The 18,739-nt window shown below is 40.6% G+C and overlaps 2 protein-coding genes across 9 annotated transcripts in view; one reads left to right on the plus strand and one right to left on the minus strand.

Moving 5' to 3' along the window:
- oxr1a (oxidation resistance 1a) overlaps positions 1–876 on the minus strand; it is a 176,655-nt gene extending 175,779 nt beyond the window's left edge. For all 7 annotated transcript variants that reach the window (XM_088411797.1, XM_088411795.1, XM_088411793.1 and 4 more), the window contains exon 1: positions 734–876. The gene's annotated coding sequence lies outside the window, so the exon portion shown is untranslated. The remainder of the gene's footprint in view (positions 1–733) is intronic.
- A 3,635-nt stretch (positions 877–4,511) lies between these two features.
- Positions 4,512–18,739, plus strand: part of LOC148425719 (uncharacterized) — a 30,185-nt gene continuing 15,957 nt past the window's right edge. The window contains exons 1-7 of one of the 2 annotated variants that reach the window (XM_088409408.1): positions 4,512–4,610; positions 5,688–5,853; positions 6,000–6,071; positions 6,176–6,252; positions 6,571–6,671; positions 7,878–7,994; positions 8,869–8,943. In XM_088409408.1, coding sequence (XP_088265534.1) covers positions 5,838–5,853; positions 6,000–6,071; positions 6,176–6,252; positions 6,571–6,671; positions 7,878–7,994; positions 8,869–8,943 — 458 coding nt within the window. In that variant the 5' untranslated portion in view covers positions 4,512–4,610; positions 5,688–5,837. Of the gene's footprint in view, positions 4,611–4,747; positions 4,894–5,687; positions 5,854–5,999; positions 6,072–6,175; positions 6,253–6,570; positions 6,672–7,877; positions 7,995–8,868; positions 8,944–18,739 lie in introns of those variants that run through there. The other variant, XM_088409407.1, reaches the window with a different exon arrangement.

An 18,739-nucleotide genomic window follows, 5' to 3' on the forward strand; every position in this document is an offset into this window, starting at 1 on the left:
TATAAGGAAAAACTTAAGAAATACATGTATTAAAAACAACTATTAGATATTATTATTATGTCGTTATTTTAAACTTACGTTGAGTTATCCAGTATTTCCTTACAGAAGACTGAATTTTATTATTGTTAGATTTAGCCATTGTTACATAATAGAGTAGTTATGCTTTTGCTCTATCAACCCTCATATTGTGTTAAGGTAAGGAAAATTGTCCCGTTTAAAAATGCATTTGTATTTTTTTAACTTCTTTCTTCATAATTATTATTATTTTATTTCTTTTATTTACTTTTCAAGCACAAAACATATGGTATACAAAGTAAAATAAGCAAAGACGGCGAATATTCTAATAGTTGCTCAAAATAGATGGTGATGAATTGGGTAAGTGTGCCCTCATTTCTACAAAGTCTAAGAGGAAGTCTTCTTTTGTTGCAGTATTTACATCCTAAATCTCTAAACTGTCATAAATAGGTTGAATGTCATTATCATAATAAGCAGATAAAGCAACTAAGTTTGCCTTTGAAAGAAGTACAATTGAATTTCTCCAGGACACGTTAGCGTCTAGTTATTTACAGTCATTCGGGCTCGTGAGCTGTGGACCGGCCGGCTGCACGGAAACACAACACTTTACAAACATGAAATGTTTATAAGGAAAGCGGTGATGACAACACAAGGCAGGAGGCTGTTTGGGAGACAGCGAATTGCGGCGGTGCAGACCGCAGAGGAGCACTGTACTTACTTTCAGAGCGACGTCAAACGACCGCGCAGGAAACATCATCAGCGTTTAAAATGTTGTCTCAGTCGTTGGCGAAACATATCAGAGATGTACAAAACACAACAGTCGCACCCGCGGAGTCATTTGACCTTCTACCAACAGAAAGTACCACCGATGAGAGGGAGGATGGGGAAGAAGTGGACCATACCAAAAGGGCGTCCTGGCAAGCAAGGGGGTGTTTGTCTTGCCGGTACGCTGCTCATGAATATTCAAGTGAATTTATATTGAAGAAATAATTGATCAATTATTACAATAATAATACAAACATATAAAAGGTTGTATAGCACTAAAATACACTACAACAAACCTTACAGCAACTACAATAGAGAAAATAAATTAAATCTACTGTCTACCCTTGTCAGTGCTACCTAAACTAAGTCGAAATGGAACACGAATTTAAACTTAAATACAGTATAAATTGCATAAACAACACATACAAATTATGATTAAAATATGGATTATCGAGCATAACAGACAATAGGGCAGGCAAGAGTTGAGCATACCCATCTCACAATTATGGAGCAGGAATTGAAATTGAGTTTCCTGTACTCGATGGTACTCCAGCGTCTTCACACATGCCAAAAATATGTATGTTAGGTTCATTGAAAAGTCGAAATTGTTCTCTGTTTTGAATGTGAAAGGTTGTTTGTATCATTCTATCCACTATCATAACCTGATCTGTCTGCCAGCCAATCACAAGGCACACACAGAGAAAAGACCCAATTATTAAAAATGCTCTTCTTGAAAGTGTTTTTTCTTGTTTTCCAAAAACCTTGAAATATGATGTCACCTTCTCCAAGGAAACAGCTGATATAGGCACCAGTTTGCCAGTGACCCTCATGAGGATAAGAGGCTAGAAAATGGGTGGATGGATGGATGGATGGATGGATGGATGGATGGATGGATGGATGGATTCCTTCACCAACAACACACTCAAACTAAATGACAAAAATAGACACCTCTAAATTTTATGTAACTTATCGTGTTTCAATTAGTGCATGCTCCAGTTAGTATCCTTTGCAAGGGATGCCTGAGACCGAACGACGAACATTACTGTATGTAAAATAATAGGACTTCATGCCCACCGAGTAACAAACAAGATTTCTTGAGTATAAATGAGGACTTGTTAGTGTATTGATTGATAGTGCACTTCTGCAGTGTGCGGCTAAAATCAATGAGTGCTGCCATGAAGCCTGACGACTGCGGGTTAAAGAGTTAGTCTGCAAAATCTACAATGTCTCTCGAAACACCCCTTGGCTCATTCATACACAACTGGAGTAGACAGTATTTCTTTAAAAACATCTTACATTTCAGTTTGTACATTTCAAGTACCCGTAAATAATTGTATGAAACCAAAGAAAGTATTAAATCACAACTCGACAAAGCATATACAAACATTTTACTACAGAAATGGAAATGGAGAAACGTAGATACATAGTGGCAGATTTTTGATATCTGGGTTTTATGCCATTTTTTTTTACCAGATATTATATACTGCTTTATCCGGTCACATGGTTGTTTGGCAATTCCAATGGTCCACTGTTCCACGGCCAGGACGAAAACCACACTTTCACCACACTGCATGTTTTCATTTAAATGTACTATTTAATGATATAGTACAGGAATTTTATTTCAGGTATGCGACCACTAGCCACCCCTTACTTTGGCTAACATTGGCTATGCTCATGATCAACCCCTCAATAATTCATTTATCCAATTTAAATCACTATCCTGTCACGTGAGTGCACAAACAATATTTTGGTTTGACTCCAGCGTCCCTTTAGTAATCCAGGTAACATAGTCCAAGTGATACAATAATATATAGAGAGATAAACAGGAAATGGCTTTTCCTTGATGTTAATGGAATCTCACTTGTTCACCAAAACTGTGCACAGTATTTGATGTTACATGATCTGGCAAAAATGGGTCAGGTAGAAACAGAATGTGATTAATAGGCAAGCAATGCATGCATTATTATTTTCACTCTTCTTTGCCTCTATTTTTTTTTTTTTAAATGTCCCACTATATAATTAGTGGTCACAAGAGGTGCCCTATAACCAAGGATGGAATATACTGTATTGCGTAACTTTGCTGAATGTCAAGACTGGAGGGGAAGAAACAGCACCCTAAAATGACTGCTGCCGCCAGACCTGGCACAAATGGCAAAGACAGTGTCAAGGTGACCTGGCACTGAAATGATGCCTATTTGCGGCGTGCGCACCATATGTGAACATGTTACACGTAGCCTGAAGGAAGATTAGTTGTTTTATTATTTATGAGAAATGCCTAATTAGAAATGCAAAGTATACAGTCATCATAAAATGCTAAGAACACTCTCTTCTTTTCTGTTTGTGCTAAGGGACATGTAGCATCATGTTTATTCAAGAAAATGAATCACTATGATATTGCTTTCTTTTCAATAACCGAAACTGACAAATAAGAAAATGATATTAATGGGATTACACAGCATAATAATATTACTTGTTATTAATGGGGCAGTGCAAGTGGAATTCATGTCTAAAATATTCTCAGGAGTGGGTAAACCTTGCTCAAGTCCAGATCATGTACACTATTGTAAGTAAATATCTGTACAAAACCTACCCACTTGCGATTCCTACCTGTACTCTATTACTTGTGTGTTGTTTATACAGTACCTGTTTTTTTGTCTTAACTTGATACATATTCTAACAACGATCGTGTGCACGGCAAAGTAAGAATTTTGTTGTACAGAGAAACGTGTTTAGACACTGAACACATGCCAATACACGCTTGACTTGACTTGACTTGAAATCTTTGATGAATTGACCATGCAAGGCGAAAACAACTCTCTGGATGCATCATCATATCACAGTCCTAAATATATCTAGTCCAATTTAAAAAAAAAAAAAAAAGAGGTCGTACCACCAAGAGAGACATAAATGTGCATCTTGATGGTATGTGATGCCTGGCATAATTTTACTTCAACCACCCTTTTTGACTGCTTGCCGGTTTACCCAAATATTCGACGTGTTTATAAACATGGAGCACAATTTGCACGACTCACATTTTCTGCACGATAGAAAAAGAAGCATATCATCAAAATAGCCTTATTTTTTTGCATCACATGTATGACTGCATAAAAGAGTGATTCTGAGAGACATTTCCTGGAGGGGCTGTCCCGGCCACTAAAAATGAAGAGAAGAGTTTGACTGGATGCTTTCAGACAAGTCAACATGGGGTGGCAAGTCGCTCATCTGTAAACGATTAGGGCTTTGCAGTCTGATCATCTGATAAAGTCGTACTGAGTGCTGACAAATGTAAACATCGCAAATCGTTCTTTAGCGTGCTTGGTTCCCCAGCTACTGTTGAGGTGCCTTAGAGCAATGCAAAATCCCCATTACCCCAGCTAAAAAGCCTCAGAGCATCTCTCTTTTCAGATCTCACTCCCTGACATTTCTCCTGCATATTGGCCGCGTGATCTGTCTAGTTCTATGTGTTACACAGAATTTTCAATTGTGGGATTCTTATGGGAGAAACAGACCAAAGGAGTTTTTATTTGGCATTATATTCATGGCGAGTTTCGGGAAGAGGGCATTTTCCATACTTGCAGGTTAATTAAATCCTTATAAATTGTAAAGGATGAGATCCGATTGCCGATGTAGTCTACACATTGATAGCAATCCAGTAGAGTACAGTATTTGTGTAAACGGTTCAGTAAACACTTTGTGGAAAATAGCGACCTCCACAGGGCAAAATAATAAAGAGCGTACTGTACCATGTTTTCCAATCGCCAAGGCACAAAACATTTGCGTGAAAAAAGAAAGACTACTACTACTGCTAACTCCTACAGCTGCTACCATTGGTAAGCTTTCATTTAAGTAGTTTAGGCACGCGAATTTGATTACAATGGTTTCAATTAGAGTATGGCTGAGAATAAATGAAAAAGGATTAGGGTGTTTGTCCATCTCCAGCTTCCTTAGCGCAACCAGGAAACGACTTGGTCTTCAATTCATTTTTCCTACTCACATGCATGGTGCATACGTTATATTACAGTGGTATAGTATCGTTTGCCACACAATATTTCTATGTATTAAAGAACTTTATTCAAAATGAAGAAACGAGTTAAACCTGGTGCTTCTGAGAAGGTAATGCCAAGCAGAATCTAAACATTTTGCAAGACTTGAGGACGTGTGAACTATTAAACGTCAGCAATAATCGCATTATCAGAATGAATTAAAATGTCTAATACCGATTGTTATAAATGTATCCTACAAGGACTATTAATTTGATCAACTTTAAGGTAATTCATTATTCACAGTCGTATCAATCTGCACTAAGAATGTTTATTTAAAAAATAGTCGATCATCATTTTGAAGTTTAATCGACTACAAAGTAAATGGTATACAGCAGGGGTCACCAACCTATTTGAAATGGAGAGCTACTTCTTTGGTACTGGGTAATACGAAGGGCTACCAGTTTATGTGAAGACACCGATCATGTTAATGATTTTTCACAAAAATTAAAGAACAGCCGTAGTAATGTAAATCAAGTGTAATATGAAATGTATATGATACTCGGGGGCTAACCACCCAGTGCACCGCGTTGGTGATCCTGGTATAAAATGTATTAACAGGATGTCTCTCAACATGCAATTTCTCAATAATTGAAAATGGCCTTTTGCATACTCATACTGTATGCTACTGGGCTTAATTTCTTCAGAAAGCAGGCATACTCCTGTTAAAATAGATTAATTTAAGTCATTTTGATACTTTATTTTGAAATTATTTAGCCATAGCCATGCACAGTCTTGGTTTTAAGGAACATCTGTCTCAGAATTATGGTAAACAAATTTAATGCTTGAGATCACTAGACCGGGATACCTTTTCCCACATGAACTGTTGTTTGACACTGAAGTTGTTTTCCCCCTTCTAAAATTTAGGAAGCTGAAAATAAAGGACATCACAGCAAAACGGATGTTAAGAGCCAACGTTCTCATAGCTCCGTGCTGATAAACATTGGAAAGTGTTTGCTGTTAATCATCATCATCCCTCCATTTCTCAACTATGCATCACTGCAAAGAGAAGGACAGATGCTGCTGCCAAAAGGTTTCAAATTCAAAATCTGAACATTTCCTCCTCATTTGAAGTTTGCTTTGAGTAAAACCATCTTACAGTATATGTAATTCATCAATCAAATATCTTGGCAGTATATGGTTTGTAATGTCTCATCTTTTTCCTATGGTCTAATCTAGAAGGCCAGATGATAGATGTCGGCTTGGGTCAAAAGATGTATCTCTTGTGCAAAGGACAGGGGAAACCACTTGGTAATCTGTTTTACTTTTATAATGCAAAATCTGACATCACTTAATGGCATAGCTGTCTGTATGGGGTCCCCTGTGATATCACTCTAACTAATCCCCGTTTTTAGTTCTACTAGATGCACCAACTGGAATGTCCTCAGACATTTGGTATCATATCCAAGAGAGCGTTGCCACATTAACAAAGGTGAGTAATACAATACTGTACATTAAATAATCCATCAATTGTTATGGTATACACATTAATTCCAAATTGAAGTCATGGAATAACAATATTCTATATTTGAGAGCGTCTTTAGTATTCACCGTCCTAAACCTGTTTTCTGTCCACTCAGATTTTTTTTTTTTAAATAGCAATATAGCATAGAGTTGAATAATCTGAAATCTTCGAGCATTCAACCTGCTGAATGTTATTTGTCGGAAATATGAAAAGTTCATGGTAGAAGTTTAATTTTGAAGACTTGTGAAAGTCAGTTTACTCATGTCTTCCTTGCATACTTTGCAGGTTTGCACCTACGACCGAATGGGGCTTGGATTCAGCAAGCGTCTAATCCAGAATGAAACCACAGGGACTGAGAAGGTCTGGGGGATTTCCACAACAGGGCGGTGAGGATCTAAATTCTCTAATATAAATTATGTAAATTGGTAGATGGTTCATGTTCACAATGTTAGCACTCAGCAAAGCATTTTGTCACTCTTTATGGCTGTTTACCAGGCGTAATTTAATTCTCGTATTTCTTTATCGTGCTGTGAAAATTATTGATGAACGAATCAACTGCATGATGCACAATATATTTAACTAATAGCCAACGTGCCACTAATAAGTCCTATTGTGGTTTTATAGTACTGAATATGTCACAAGTATTCGTGGCTAGTGAAGAGTTTTGACCGTGGGCAGCATTTTCCTTTTTAATGACATTTGGAGCGAGGTGCTAAATCATGGAGCCTTCCATCAGACCTCTTTTGTTGAGCTTTAAATCTGCCTGTGGGGTGAGCCCCAAACAGCAGTCAGCAGTCTAGTTTCCCTTTGCATTTAGCCCACCAAACAATCCATTTCAGAAGCAAGTAATCAATTTTCCGGGTTTCAATATCTCAAGGTGTTTTGATGACACCCTATCCTGAACCGCTGAGTAAGTGATTCTTGTGAAATCTGACACGAAGTGGGACACCCTGAGCTTGATGGATTAGTGCATTGTACAGACAGAGGTAAACTACCAGAGTACTCTTGTAATAATTATGTTCCTTCCTGTGGTCTGTTTACATTTATTTAAGTACGAATAAGACAACAATATTAAATGAAATATACAGTGTAATTCTTTGTTTGTAACCTTTATCAGGATGTCATTCGATGTGTCTTTAAATATTTCCTCATGGGTTCTTGTCTAGCTTGCACTCAGAAGTTGTGTTAACTAATTTACTGCCATTGACAACTGTAGACTTATAGGACAGTAGACCGATATGAACTTCTACTGTTTTTTGGCTGATATCAGACAGATATCCAACATCAATGTGTGAATACACATACATCATCATCATACATACATCAGTGAGTGAATACATTTGCATGTTATTTTCTTCACTTAAGATTGCTTTGAAATTTGTAACATAAATAAACAGACAAGATGAGGATCGGCAATTAGTATTGTTTTGTGGAAAATAAGAAATGGATCATATTTGTATTTGTGCATGCAAGGTTTTCTCCCAACAGTGACAAAAGGATTAATAATCAAACTGGCTTCCTTGTCCAGGTTCCTTGTAACATTATCTTATTTGTAACCACATACATACTCTATGAGTTTTGTTGTCTTCCAGGATGGTGGACGATCTGCATCGTCTGTTGCTGGCTGCAGGGATCATGATGCCTTTGATATTGGTTGGCTCGGAGATAGGTACACTCAACAGCAGGTTCTACAGTCACATACATGATGCGTAAGTTTGAATTAATATTGATTATTTATAAATGAAGTCTTTTTTTTCCCCCAAAAATGTTTTGCACTGGTTAAGGGGTACTTGACTGAAAAGATATTTCACAGGGGGTACATCACAAAAAAAAAGGTTGAGAACCACTGCACTGTTTATTTTTGTCCAGTCTCTTTCCTTTTGTTGAGCCATGACCAAGGACCTTAATGCAGGCGTAGAAGGCCAACAGTTGTTCAGGCATTGTCCTCGGTTCCATTGTGACCTCTTGGATGAGTTGCCTCTTTGCTTTTGGCTTAATTTCTGGAAGCAGGTTCACCCCTTCTATCTTTTTTTCTAGATCTTTCTTCCAAATTTTACCCAGCTGGTGATAACATGTCAAAGTTCAACATGGCACGACCACTTAGTAATCACACTACCAGGAGTGTGGCATCCCTTGGCTAAAATACTGCAAGAATGATGAGGAATAAAATGACCCAATAGTGGTCAAAATACTGCACAAGTGTTAATATTGTCAAACAGCTATTGTTTATGTAATTTCTTGATTGACCGTACTCTCTCACGCAAAGCTTTGGATTTCTCTTGCTAAGAAAAAGTACCAATGCAAATAAAAACGTTTCAACACACAATGACCACGGTCAACGATTTGTTAGATGCACGGCAGTACCGCCTCCCAGCCCTCCCCTAGTCTCTGATTGGGTGTTCTAAACAATCTCCTGTTCAGATTTTAAAATGACGGACAGGTGAAATGAGGGTTAGAGTTAGGGTTAAATTTCATGTGGCTCTCTGTGTAGACCAGTATAAACTGACACTTTTTTTTTTTTTCCGGCTGATAATAGAACAATATCAAGGAAACACTGTATTTGTTTTCTCCCATTGTTGTCAGGAAAGTGACAGACCTGGTGTTGATTGAGCCTATTCCAGAGGGGATTTTTGAAGAGGAGCAGTGGAATGAATATTGGTGAGTTTATTCTAATAAATACGTTAATATATGTTTTTAGTAGAGCTAAAAGATAATAGAAAACAATGTAAATGTGATTTTCCTCTTCAAAAATTGCTGAAGCATTTTGATTTGTGATGTTTTTAAGGTCTTTTTTAACTGTATAATTCAACAATTTATCCTTATTATAATAAAGAAGCTCGGTTATCCAGGAGGGGCTCCTCCGCGTTGAGAGGAGTTGATGTGGTTCGGGCATCTGGTTAGGATGCCTCCCGGACGCCTCCCTGATGAGGTTTTCTGGCCATGTCCGCCGGGAGGAGGCCTCAGGGACAACCCAGGACATGCTGGAGGGACTATGTCTCTTGGCTGGCCTGGGAACGCCTGCGCTTGTATGCTTCGACACACAACAACAGCCAAAACATAGCAAAATCCAAAAACAAATAAGTGGTGAGGTTTTTTTTTTTTACCATACAAAGTAAAAAAAAATCAAACATATTAGATACTTGCCTTAACATTGAACATTCACAATTGAACATTTACAGAAGGCAACTCTAAAGTGGCGGGACAAGTGATTCTAATTGAAGATTGAAAAGACGAGGCAGAAAAGAGAGGGATGCTTTAGGTCATTCAACAGTTCTGAGTGGCAAAAAGAAGTAGATAATATTGGGAGGGCGGGGAGAAGACAAGACTAAGCTATATCAAAAAAAAAGGATGAGAGGCAGGGTAGCTCGCTTTTTTTGAATCAAGTTCTGCAGTCCTTTGTGGTGCGAATAGTTGATATCTTAGCTGGGCGGGCATCATTAGCTTGACTAAATTGAGACAAAAGAAAGTAATTTGCCGGTCTCAATCTTTTAGGCTCAAACAGATGTGTGGAGAGCCAGAGATGTGATGCGGTTAAGACATCATAAAACTGCTTTAATCCTGCACGTGAATAGTACTTCATGTCAGTTAACTTGTCTTGGTTGTCATTTTCATATACTGTATTTATCTGTAAGCAATTACTCCCATATGTTGCGCAGATTATTATTAACGCATTCAGTCCTAAAGACATAGTCTTCCGTTTTTAGAGTCCAGACATTCAATTCCAGTGACTTGCTTTATTTTCTCAACTATTATTACAGTACTTAAATACTAAAGGTAATTGAGTACTTTAGTAATGAGCAGTAGTAATTAATTAATTTAGTACAAATCACCCTAACAGGTGTGTTGGAAGAGTGGTTTGCATGTCCATCTCACATGCGGAAGTCATGGGTTCGATTCCGGGCCTGGCCTTCCCGTGTGGGTTCATCCGTGTGCCTTATGATTGGCTGGCACCCAGCCTCGCCTACTACCCTAAGAAGCTGGGCTTAGTCATTCATTAGGTTAAGTACTAAAGTAAACGATTACTTTAGAACTCTATTCATTTAGTACGGGCCATTTTTAGACTCGCCTTTTGCCAAACACTTGGGAAAAAAAAAAGAGAAAACATATTTTAAATCTGCTTTAAATCTGCATCCAACATGGAATTGAAGTCTTAAAGGGACAATGTGTAATATTTAGACAGTTCATTTAAAAACCCACTATACAGTTCAAAAAGGTGTAAATAAATGTGTTCTATCAAACATTCTGTTTCATATATAATTGTAGGTCTAGTAATCGCTCTTTTTGTTACATGGGGCGCACAGCCCAGGCATGTTTCTTTCAACTACGGAATGCAAAAGAGGAAAACCTTCGCCATCATAATTCAAATCCCATTATGGATGTCAGTTTGTGTCTTGAGTGTGGCTGAGCAAGTTTCTGGACATACAATGTTTGTATGCCAATCTTAAATAATAGAAGAAGAAGGAAGAGATGAGGGAGAGAGGGGGGTATGTTCCACGCAGCTTAAGTTTCACGACTGTGTACAACGATCAGTTTGGGAGATAGGACTGTTTATTCAATACATTTGAGTTCACCGACCGAACAATTAAAAAAAATGCCACCGAAGACATTGCAATACAACATGCATTTACCTTTTAAGGAATGGCCAAAAAGAGCGGCTGTGGCTTCCTTGTATCGCGGACTGCCCGCCTGCATTCCACTTGACTGATAAGAGTTATTTGCATCTAGAAAAGTGTGGAAGTGTTGGAATTTCACCATGGAGTCTGTATTGTGCTGCGCTTGTGTTGGTGGTGCTGATGGGTTTCTCACATCCAGCCGTGGCTTCTTGATTATGTACACAGAAGCCCGGGGTAACGAACCGGCGTTGACATATTTGTCCCGGTTTTATAGATTCCTCGCTGTTGTGCACTGAAACCAATGGGGAATTGTATTTGTATTTGCTCGCCCTCTCACTACCTCTCTTTGATACACCGTAATTTGCGTGCTGCATTCACGTAATACCAGTGTACAGCCTTTGCCTATAGGCTGGACAGCAGGGCAACTGGGTAAGTTTTGTTTTGACGCGTGCGTCAATCAAATAATTTCAATAGTCTCTTTGCGTTGCGTTGGATATGCCAATCCGTTTATTTCGTCCACATTCCTTTTCGTTCAATATCTTGATAAAACAATAATTCGGGTTACAAACCAAACTTAAAGACCACTCACGTTCGCACGTTCGCACGTTCGCACGGTCGAAAACTGTTTGTGTCTTGCCCTGTCGCACCTGACTGCAATCACCAACTGTCACGTATTTATGTAACCATGGCAACCATGGTTCCACCCACCATAGATTGGCATGTCTTCAGACAATTTGTTTACCTTTCTTAATATAAACAAATTAGAATATACAAAAAGCTTTTTGGCTCCAACACACCGGCCCCTAATTGAGAACGGCAGGAGACCGTGAACAATTCAAACCAATATTAACATAAATGGAGCCAACAAGTCATGTAAACGAAAACAAAACAAACCTCTTAGAAGCTTAAGTGTCTGCTTCTTGAATCAAGCAAAGCTTAGTTATTGGTCTGTCCAGTGTGCTGGTTTTTGTTTTAACTCGTGCAGAACGCACTAGTCCCTTCTTGTCAGCATAGATCTTTAAGACCCTTCCCAGCAGCCAGGATCCACGTGGGGCTGTTGCATCCGCGATCAATACAATGTCCCCCTGCTCCAGAAAGGTCTTTGAGTTCTTTCCAATGTTCTACAAACTGCGACAGTCTCTGCTGTATCTCCTCCTGGCCAATGGTGTTGTCATCAGACAGCTTCTTTCCAGTATCAAGCACAGACTTAATTGCCGGCTCATGGGCTCCCAATTCAGCCTCAAGCCTCTTGCGTTTCTTCCTCAGATTCTGCACTCCAGTCAAATCACGCCCATAGTCTTCTGAACTTACAAGCAACTTCTTCTCTTTGATCCAAGACTCCTCATCATCTAAGTCCCTGAAGAACTGATGTAGACGGTGAGACTCGTTCAGCTTCGCGTGGCGGCTGGCTGCCATGCTTTTTATTTTGTTGAAACGACCATTAACAGCACCACGCTTGTCCTTCACTTGAGAGGTATCAAAGGCGTTGCTTGCCATCAGACTGTCAGCCTGTCCATTTAAATCTTCCAGACGATCTTCATGGGCTGAAATATCAGCCTCCAGCAACTGATGTTTTTTCAACAGGTTGTTGACTGAGGCCAGATCTTTCCCATAGTCCTCTGAAGCAAGAAGTGCTTCCACCTCAGAGAGCCAAAAATCAAAGTCTTTGATGCCAGTGTTAAAGTTCTGTTGCTTATTGGCTTCTTTGAGTTTTTGGCTCTTTTTAGCAGATTTGTTGACGAGAAATTGCCACTGTTCATCCAGCGCACCAAGGCGTACCTTAACTGCATCTTCACTGCCAGCACAGGCACCTCTCTGGATGAGTGTGTTACCAGTATCTATGACGCCACGGATTCGATCAGCATTGGCATGGAGCTCCGCCTCAAATGCTTGGTGCTTCTGATGTTTACTCAGAAGCTTGGATAGCTGAATGTTGGTAGGGTCCTTGTAGGACTCATCAGAAGCAGTCTGCAGTTTCTCACTGATCCAAGCTTCTATTTCATCCACATCTCGGCTGAATTGCTGCAGGGTCTGGGATTCACCAAGTTTTGAGCGCTTTTCAATCATCTGGGTCTTCAGCCGACGCCACCTGTCAAGAACTTCATTGCGTCGACTGCAGATCTCAGATTTGGCATAATGGTCCGCTCCTATGAGTTGATTGGCAAAGGATTGGAGAGCAGCAATTTTCTCTTCCTGCACATTAATGGCTTTATCAAAGTCTTCATGTTTTTTGATTAGTGCCTCAACACTATCAAGGGAGTCTCCCTTGTCGTCACTTGCAAGAAAGGCTTCACGAGCTGCCATCCAATTCTCAGCTTGTTCACAGTCTCTGCTAAAGAGCTGGAACCCCAAGCATTGGTCCAGCATCATGCGGCGCTGTACCCAGGCCTTTTCCAGGTCAGCCCGCTCCATTTCTAAAGTTTCCAATCTTTGCTTGATCTCGGGAGTCGCATAATGTCCTTGCACCAAAAGCTGGTGCCCGAATTGCTCAAAAGCCTGGAATGTACCAAGACGAGCATCTATTTCTGTGCGATGTTCCTGATGTCTTTCTAGAAGTGCTTCCGCTCCAGTCACATCTTTGGCTAGCTCCTCAGAGGACACCAGTCCTCGGATACCATTAACCCAGGACACGAGGTCTCTGAAATCAGATAGAAAGCGCTGCAGGTCATGTGAATTTCCCAGCTTGTCTTTGCGCTGATCAGCACGTCTAACAAGGCTGCTCCAGGCAGAGTTGAGCTCAGTACATTTCTCTTGAATGTCATCCACTGCTTCTGGGTGGGACTGTATGAGACGTTGTGCGGTTTCCCCAAGAGAGTTCACATTGTCACCTAGGGGTGCCAGGTCTCTTTCAAAGCCCTCATGCTTGCGCTGCAAAGCCTGAACACTTGCCAAATCATGACCGTAGTTGTCGGTGTTGAGAGCCTGGGTTTTTTTCTCAATCCATTCTTTAGTTTCATCAGCATCTCTGTGGAATTTCTTATCTCTCCCAAACCTCCTCTTCAATCCAAATATGCGTTGCCTAGCAACACACCGATTGTTTGGCAGACAGACTTCCTTTTTTCTGAAAGGGAGTTCCAGGGTGTAATGTCCATCTTGAAGTTTACAAGAATCAGTCATGATTTTCATGAACTTCTTATCATCCTGTGACATTTCCTCTTTGTCCTCCGATGTCGTTTCATTAAAATCATGGTTGTACTGATTGTGCAGCAATTCCTCCAAATGTGTTATGGAGGTCCTGTTGACAGTAACGCACTCAGCCTGCTCACTGTAGCCGGAAAGGGGACCATTAACAACCCACCCCAATAGGGTCTTAATGGCATATGGCCCATTACCACGACTGTTCACAACTTCCCACGGTTCAAGTAGTTTAGAGGCATTGGTACCAATCAATAGCTCAACATCAGCTTGAATGCGTGGAAGAACCACCCCATTTAAATATGGCCACTTAGCCAGCTCCTCTTCTTTAATGATGTTACTGGTTGTAACAGGCATTTTCTTTTGAGTGTAGACCTTGGGCAGGTCAAAGAACTCTTCTCCAGTGAGGCTTGAGATTTCTAAATCGGTCAACATGTAACTGGATACAGATGCCTTTGGGCCCATGGTTAGAAGGCTGATTTTGGCTTTTCTTCCATTCAAATTCAACTTCCTCATGAGGGCTTCTGAACAAAAGGTATCTGTGCTGCCGGGATCGAGGAATGCATAGGTTTTAATTACTTTATGTCCCTTGCTGGACTTCACCTGCACAGGTAAGATTGACAAAACGCCATTACTGTCACCGGCCCCTGTTTGTCCACAAGTTTGCAAGGAGACCTGTGCGTTGCTTACTGAAGGCTTATTTGGCTGACTTGCGTTGCTTGACCTCTGCTTTTGGTCAAAGTAAATATGAAGAATACTGGGATGCTTTTTATTGCACACCTTGCAAATCAAACGGTCAGCACAATATTTGCTTAAATGGCCTTTGCGAAGGCAGCCAAAACAGACTCCATTTTGTTTTATAAAAGCAAGTTTGTCTCTGTGTGACTTCTTCTCCATTGTTGGACACTGATCCAGAGTGTGGTCTTTAGAACAGCATATACAAGAGGCGGTGTTGTGAGCAGTATTACTTGGCTTGGGACTAGGTGGGAATCTTGCTTGCTCTTCTTCAGGCGGAGGGGTTTCGATAGTAGTTGCAAAGCTGTCTCCTTTAAACCTGGGTTTATCTTGGGACTTCAATTTGTTCATTGGCTTTCCTGTGCCCGGTGTGTTATTCTGAATGTCACCAAAGACTGGATCTGATATTATCTTTACCTGGCGCTCTATAAAGGTGACTATGTCTGTGAACTGGGGTCTGCGGTAGTGTCTTTCCATTATGCCGCATGCAGAGACTCTCCAAATCTCTCTTAGCTTATATGGAAGCTTTGAAATGATGACTTTCATGTTGGCTGGCATGTCAAGTTCTCTCATGTACTGTACCGTTTCCATGGCATTACAACACTGACGAAGGAAGAGTGAATATGCTCGAAGGGATTTTGGATCCTCAGATTTCAGCAGCGGCCAGTTGTGCACCTTCTCCATATATGCTGCTGTGATTTTATATTCATCTCCAAAGTTTTGGTCAAGAAGATATTTTGCCATGTCATACCCTCTGTCTGGTGCCATGTGTTGACAGCTCCGTACAAGCTCGTTCGGCTGACCCTTGGTGTACCTCTCCAGATAGTACAGACAATCCCCTTTGTTGCTTGCGTTTCTCTCAACGCAATGTACAAAGGCTCTAACAAAGGTTCTATATTGTAGAGGATCCCCATCAAAACATGGTATCTCCCTGGGTGGCAGTAAATGAGAGGTTTGCTGTTCCATTAGCATGGCTGTGATTTCATTTTGTTTTTGGAGCAAGTTGCACACCGTTGAAGTGTCATTGAATTGAGAAGCATTTTGTTCCACAGGGGGGTTCCTGTGGGTGGTATGGCCAATGTCCCATGCTGCATTCATAGGCATGTGTGATTGTGAAAAGGGTGGTGGTTGTACACGTCGGGGTGGTGGTTTTGTTTGAATATACGTTTGCTGCTGTGGTGGTTGTGAAATAAGTCCTTGCTGCTGTTGTATAGGAGGCGGTTGTTGTTGTACATAGGATTGTGCAGATTGTTGTCGGGGTGGCTGCGGTTGGATAGGTTGTGTGACTGGTTCATGTTTTCTGGCTAGGGTGTGTTGTGCCACCGAAGGTTCTTTTGGTCTTGCACCTTTCCTAAAGTAGGAGTCCATTCCATCAGATGGTGCTTGTGAGAGGGTTTGGTGAGTGGGAGATTGTAGCACTGATATTTTGGCATTGGCAGCAGCCAGTTCTGCCTCCAGCTCCAATGTTTCCTTTTTCTTTCGCAGCATTTCCTCCATCTCCTCAAGCGCATGCTTCTCCTTTAATGCTGCTGCACGAATTACAAGGGCAGCTCTGTCTGCCTCTACCTGCTTGCGAGCTCGCAACGAAGAGGTGCTGGACCTACTCGCTTCACTCCAGGTGTGACCTTTAGTGGATTTTGTGCTTTCAACATTAGAGATGCTGTCGTTGGGATTGATTTCATTTTCCACATCATCATCGCCACTTTGCACAGCTTGGGTCCTTTTTGTCCAATCATTAACCTCCTCAATAAATTGATCATTATTGATCATTTTAGCCTTGAACCAAATGTCATGTTTGTATTGTTCTTCTTGAGGTATTAGTGGTAGAAGAGCACACTGTGCCTCTCTGGCATCTTTGCATAGGTCCAGATATTTCACAAGTGCACTTTGAACCTCCTGTTTGCATCCTCCATTTTCCATTAATTCTCCAATTGTTTTCTGCATGTTGGATGCCCTTTTTAATTTAGAATTTCTCTCCTTTTGCAATGAATCAATTTTCTCCATTAAGGCCCTTGGTGTTAGTTTCACCTTGCGTTTGGAGCCAACCTGTGACCCAACTTGAGATTTAACCTGTGAAATTTCACTGCGAGCACTTTGACCTGTGGTGGTCACATTAGACCGTTTTTCACCCTCTGAAGGTTCATCCATTATTTGCATTGCATCACCATTTGAGCACATAACATGAGCAACACCTTTACCTGAATCCATTTTTGCAATACAAAACCCAACCAGCAGTGTGAAATGTAAAACAGTACCTTGTTATTTCAGTCAAACCCCACAGAAATTCATCACATTACAATCAAGACCTTGTAAAACGTAACGGAGATGAAACCATAAAACCACCAATGCATTGGATTTTACCAGAGCGCTCGTATTGACACCTTTTTTATCCTCAAAGTCCCCTATGTGTGCACACAGTATTTTAAATGGCCATATATTGTTAACCAGCTGGTAGCGCGCTACATACCTTTATGTGCACAGTGTACCTGTCCAAGTTTGGAAAAGTGCCCCAATGCAAAGTTCAAGCACCGGGCCGTTGTCCTGGTCGTGTGATGCGATGCGATGCGAGGTGGCTGGGCAGCGCGGCCGTCCGCTCACCGTGGATGTTCTGGCTGGCTGCCTTGCTGGTCCTGACGTTCGCGGTGCCTCCGCTGAGCCAAGCCAATGGCCCGCACGCCGTGTCTCCCCTGGCGTAGTCTTGTGGTCCGTTCAAGTTTCGCAACAACTCAGCGAAACAGCACTAATTTGTCCTTTCATGCAACGATCGGATGCCGTCCAAACCGAGCAGCCGTCACGTTGCGTTTCCTCTCTGTTTCCAATATACTTTAAACTGGTAGTCCGTCTCAAACTAAGACTACAGTTTTCGACATTGTACAGCCTTTGCCTATAGGCTGGACAGCAGGGCAACTGGGTAAGTTTTGTTTTGACGCGTGCGTCAATCAAATAATTTCAATAGTCTCTTTGCGTTGCGTTGGATATGCCAATCCGTTTATTTCGTCCACATTCCTTTTCGTTCAATATCTTGATAAAACAATAATTCGGGTTACAAACCAAACTTAAAGACCACTCACGTTCGCACGTTCGCACGTTCGCACGGTCGAAAACTGTTTGTGTCTTGCCCTGTCGCACCTGACTGCAATCACCAACTGTCACGTATTTATGTAACCATGGCAACCATGGTTCCACCCACCATAGATTGGCATGTCTTCAGACAATTTGTTTACCTTTCTTAATATAAACAAATTAGAATATACAAAAAGCTTTTTGGCTCCAACAACCAGTAAACAGCAGTTCTTAATTCTACTCAGTGCGGCCTTACGTCTTTAAAAAAAAAATACATAAAGGTATGTCTTTCGATCTGAATGAGTTAACAGCTCTGAGTGCGGCTGGGTTGTTGTTTTTAAAATTATGTTAAGCAGGATTATCTAAAAAGATTGTAAGGCTCTTTACATGTATGTCGTGACTTTTCATTTTATGGAAACATGGATATAAAAAGCACTAATTCATTTAGGATTTTTGTCCTTTAACAGAAAATGCATGGGATTTAGATCAGGCATCATACAAACTCCAAAAAGCTGCGACAGGTACATGTTTACCACTGTTACATCACCCCACTTTTTAGAACTCTCAACAAGTTTATGGTAACTGAAAATTCTCCTTCTCCTTTTACGTCTTGCTTGGTGTAAAACTTAAGTTGCTCAACAGTCTGGGTTTCTGTTGTATTAAATACAATTAATTCAAACACAAAGGAACTGTCACTCATCAGTAGTTATTTGGAGGAGTACTTCACTAGTGATTTTGACCTCCATTATCCATTACTTGTGAGCAAATTATGATATTTATATATGCAAGGGCCAAGTGTGATGAATAAATATTATGCCTGCAAATGGCTTATTTACACGTGACTAAAAGTGGAGCTGCACCATTTATAAGCTGTATGTGTCCAATTATATTTTGATTAATATGCATTC

Source organism: Hippichthys cyanospilos, chromosome 3 (genome assembly GCF_059441005.1).
Source record: "Hippichthys cyanospilos isolate Australia breed blue-spotted pipefish chromosome 3, RoL_Hcya_1.0, whole genome shotgun sequence".
Classification (NCBI taxonomy): Eukaryota; Metazoa; Chordata; class Actinopteri; order Syngnathiformes; family Syngnathidae; genus Hippichthys; species Hippichthys cyanospilos.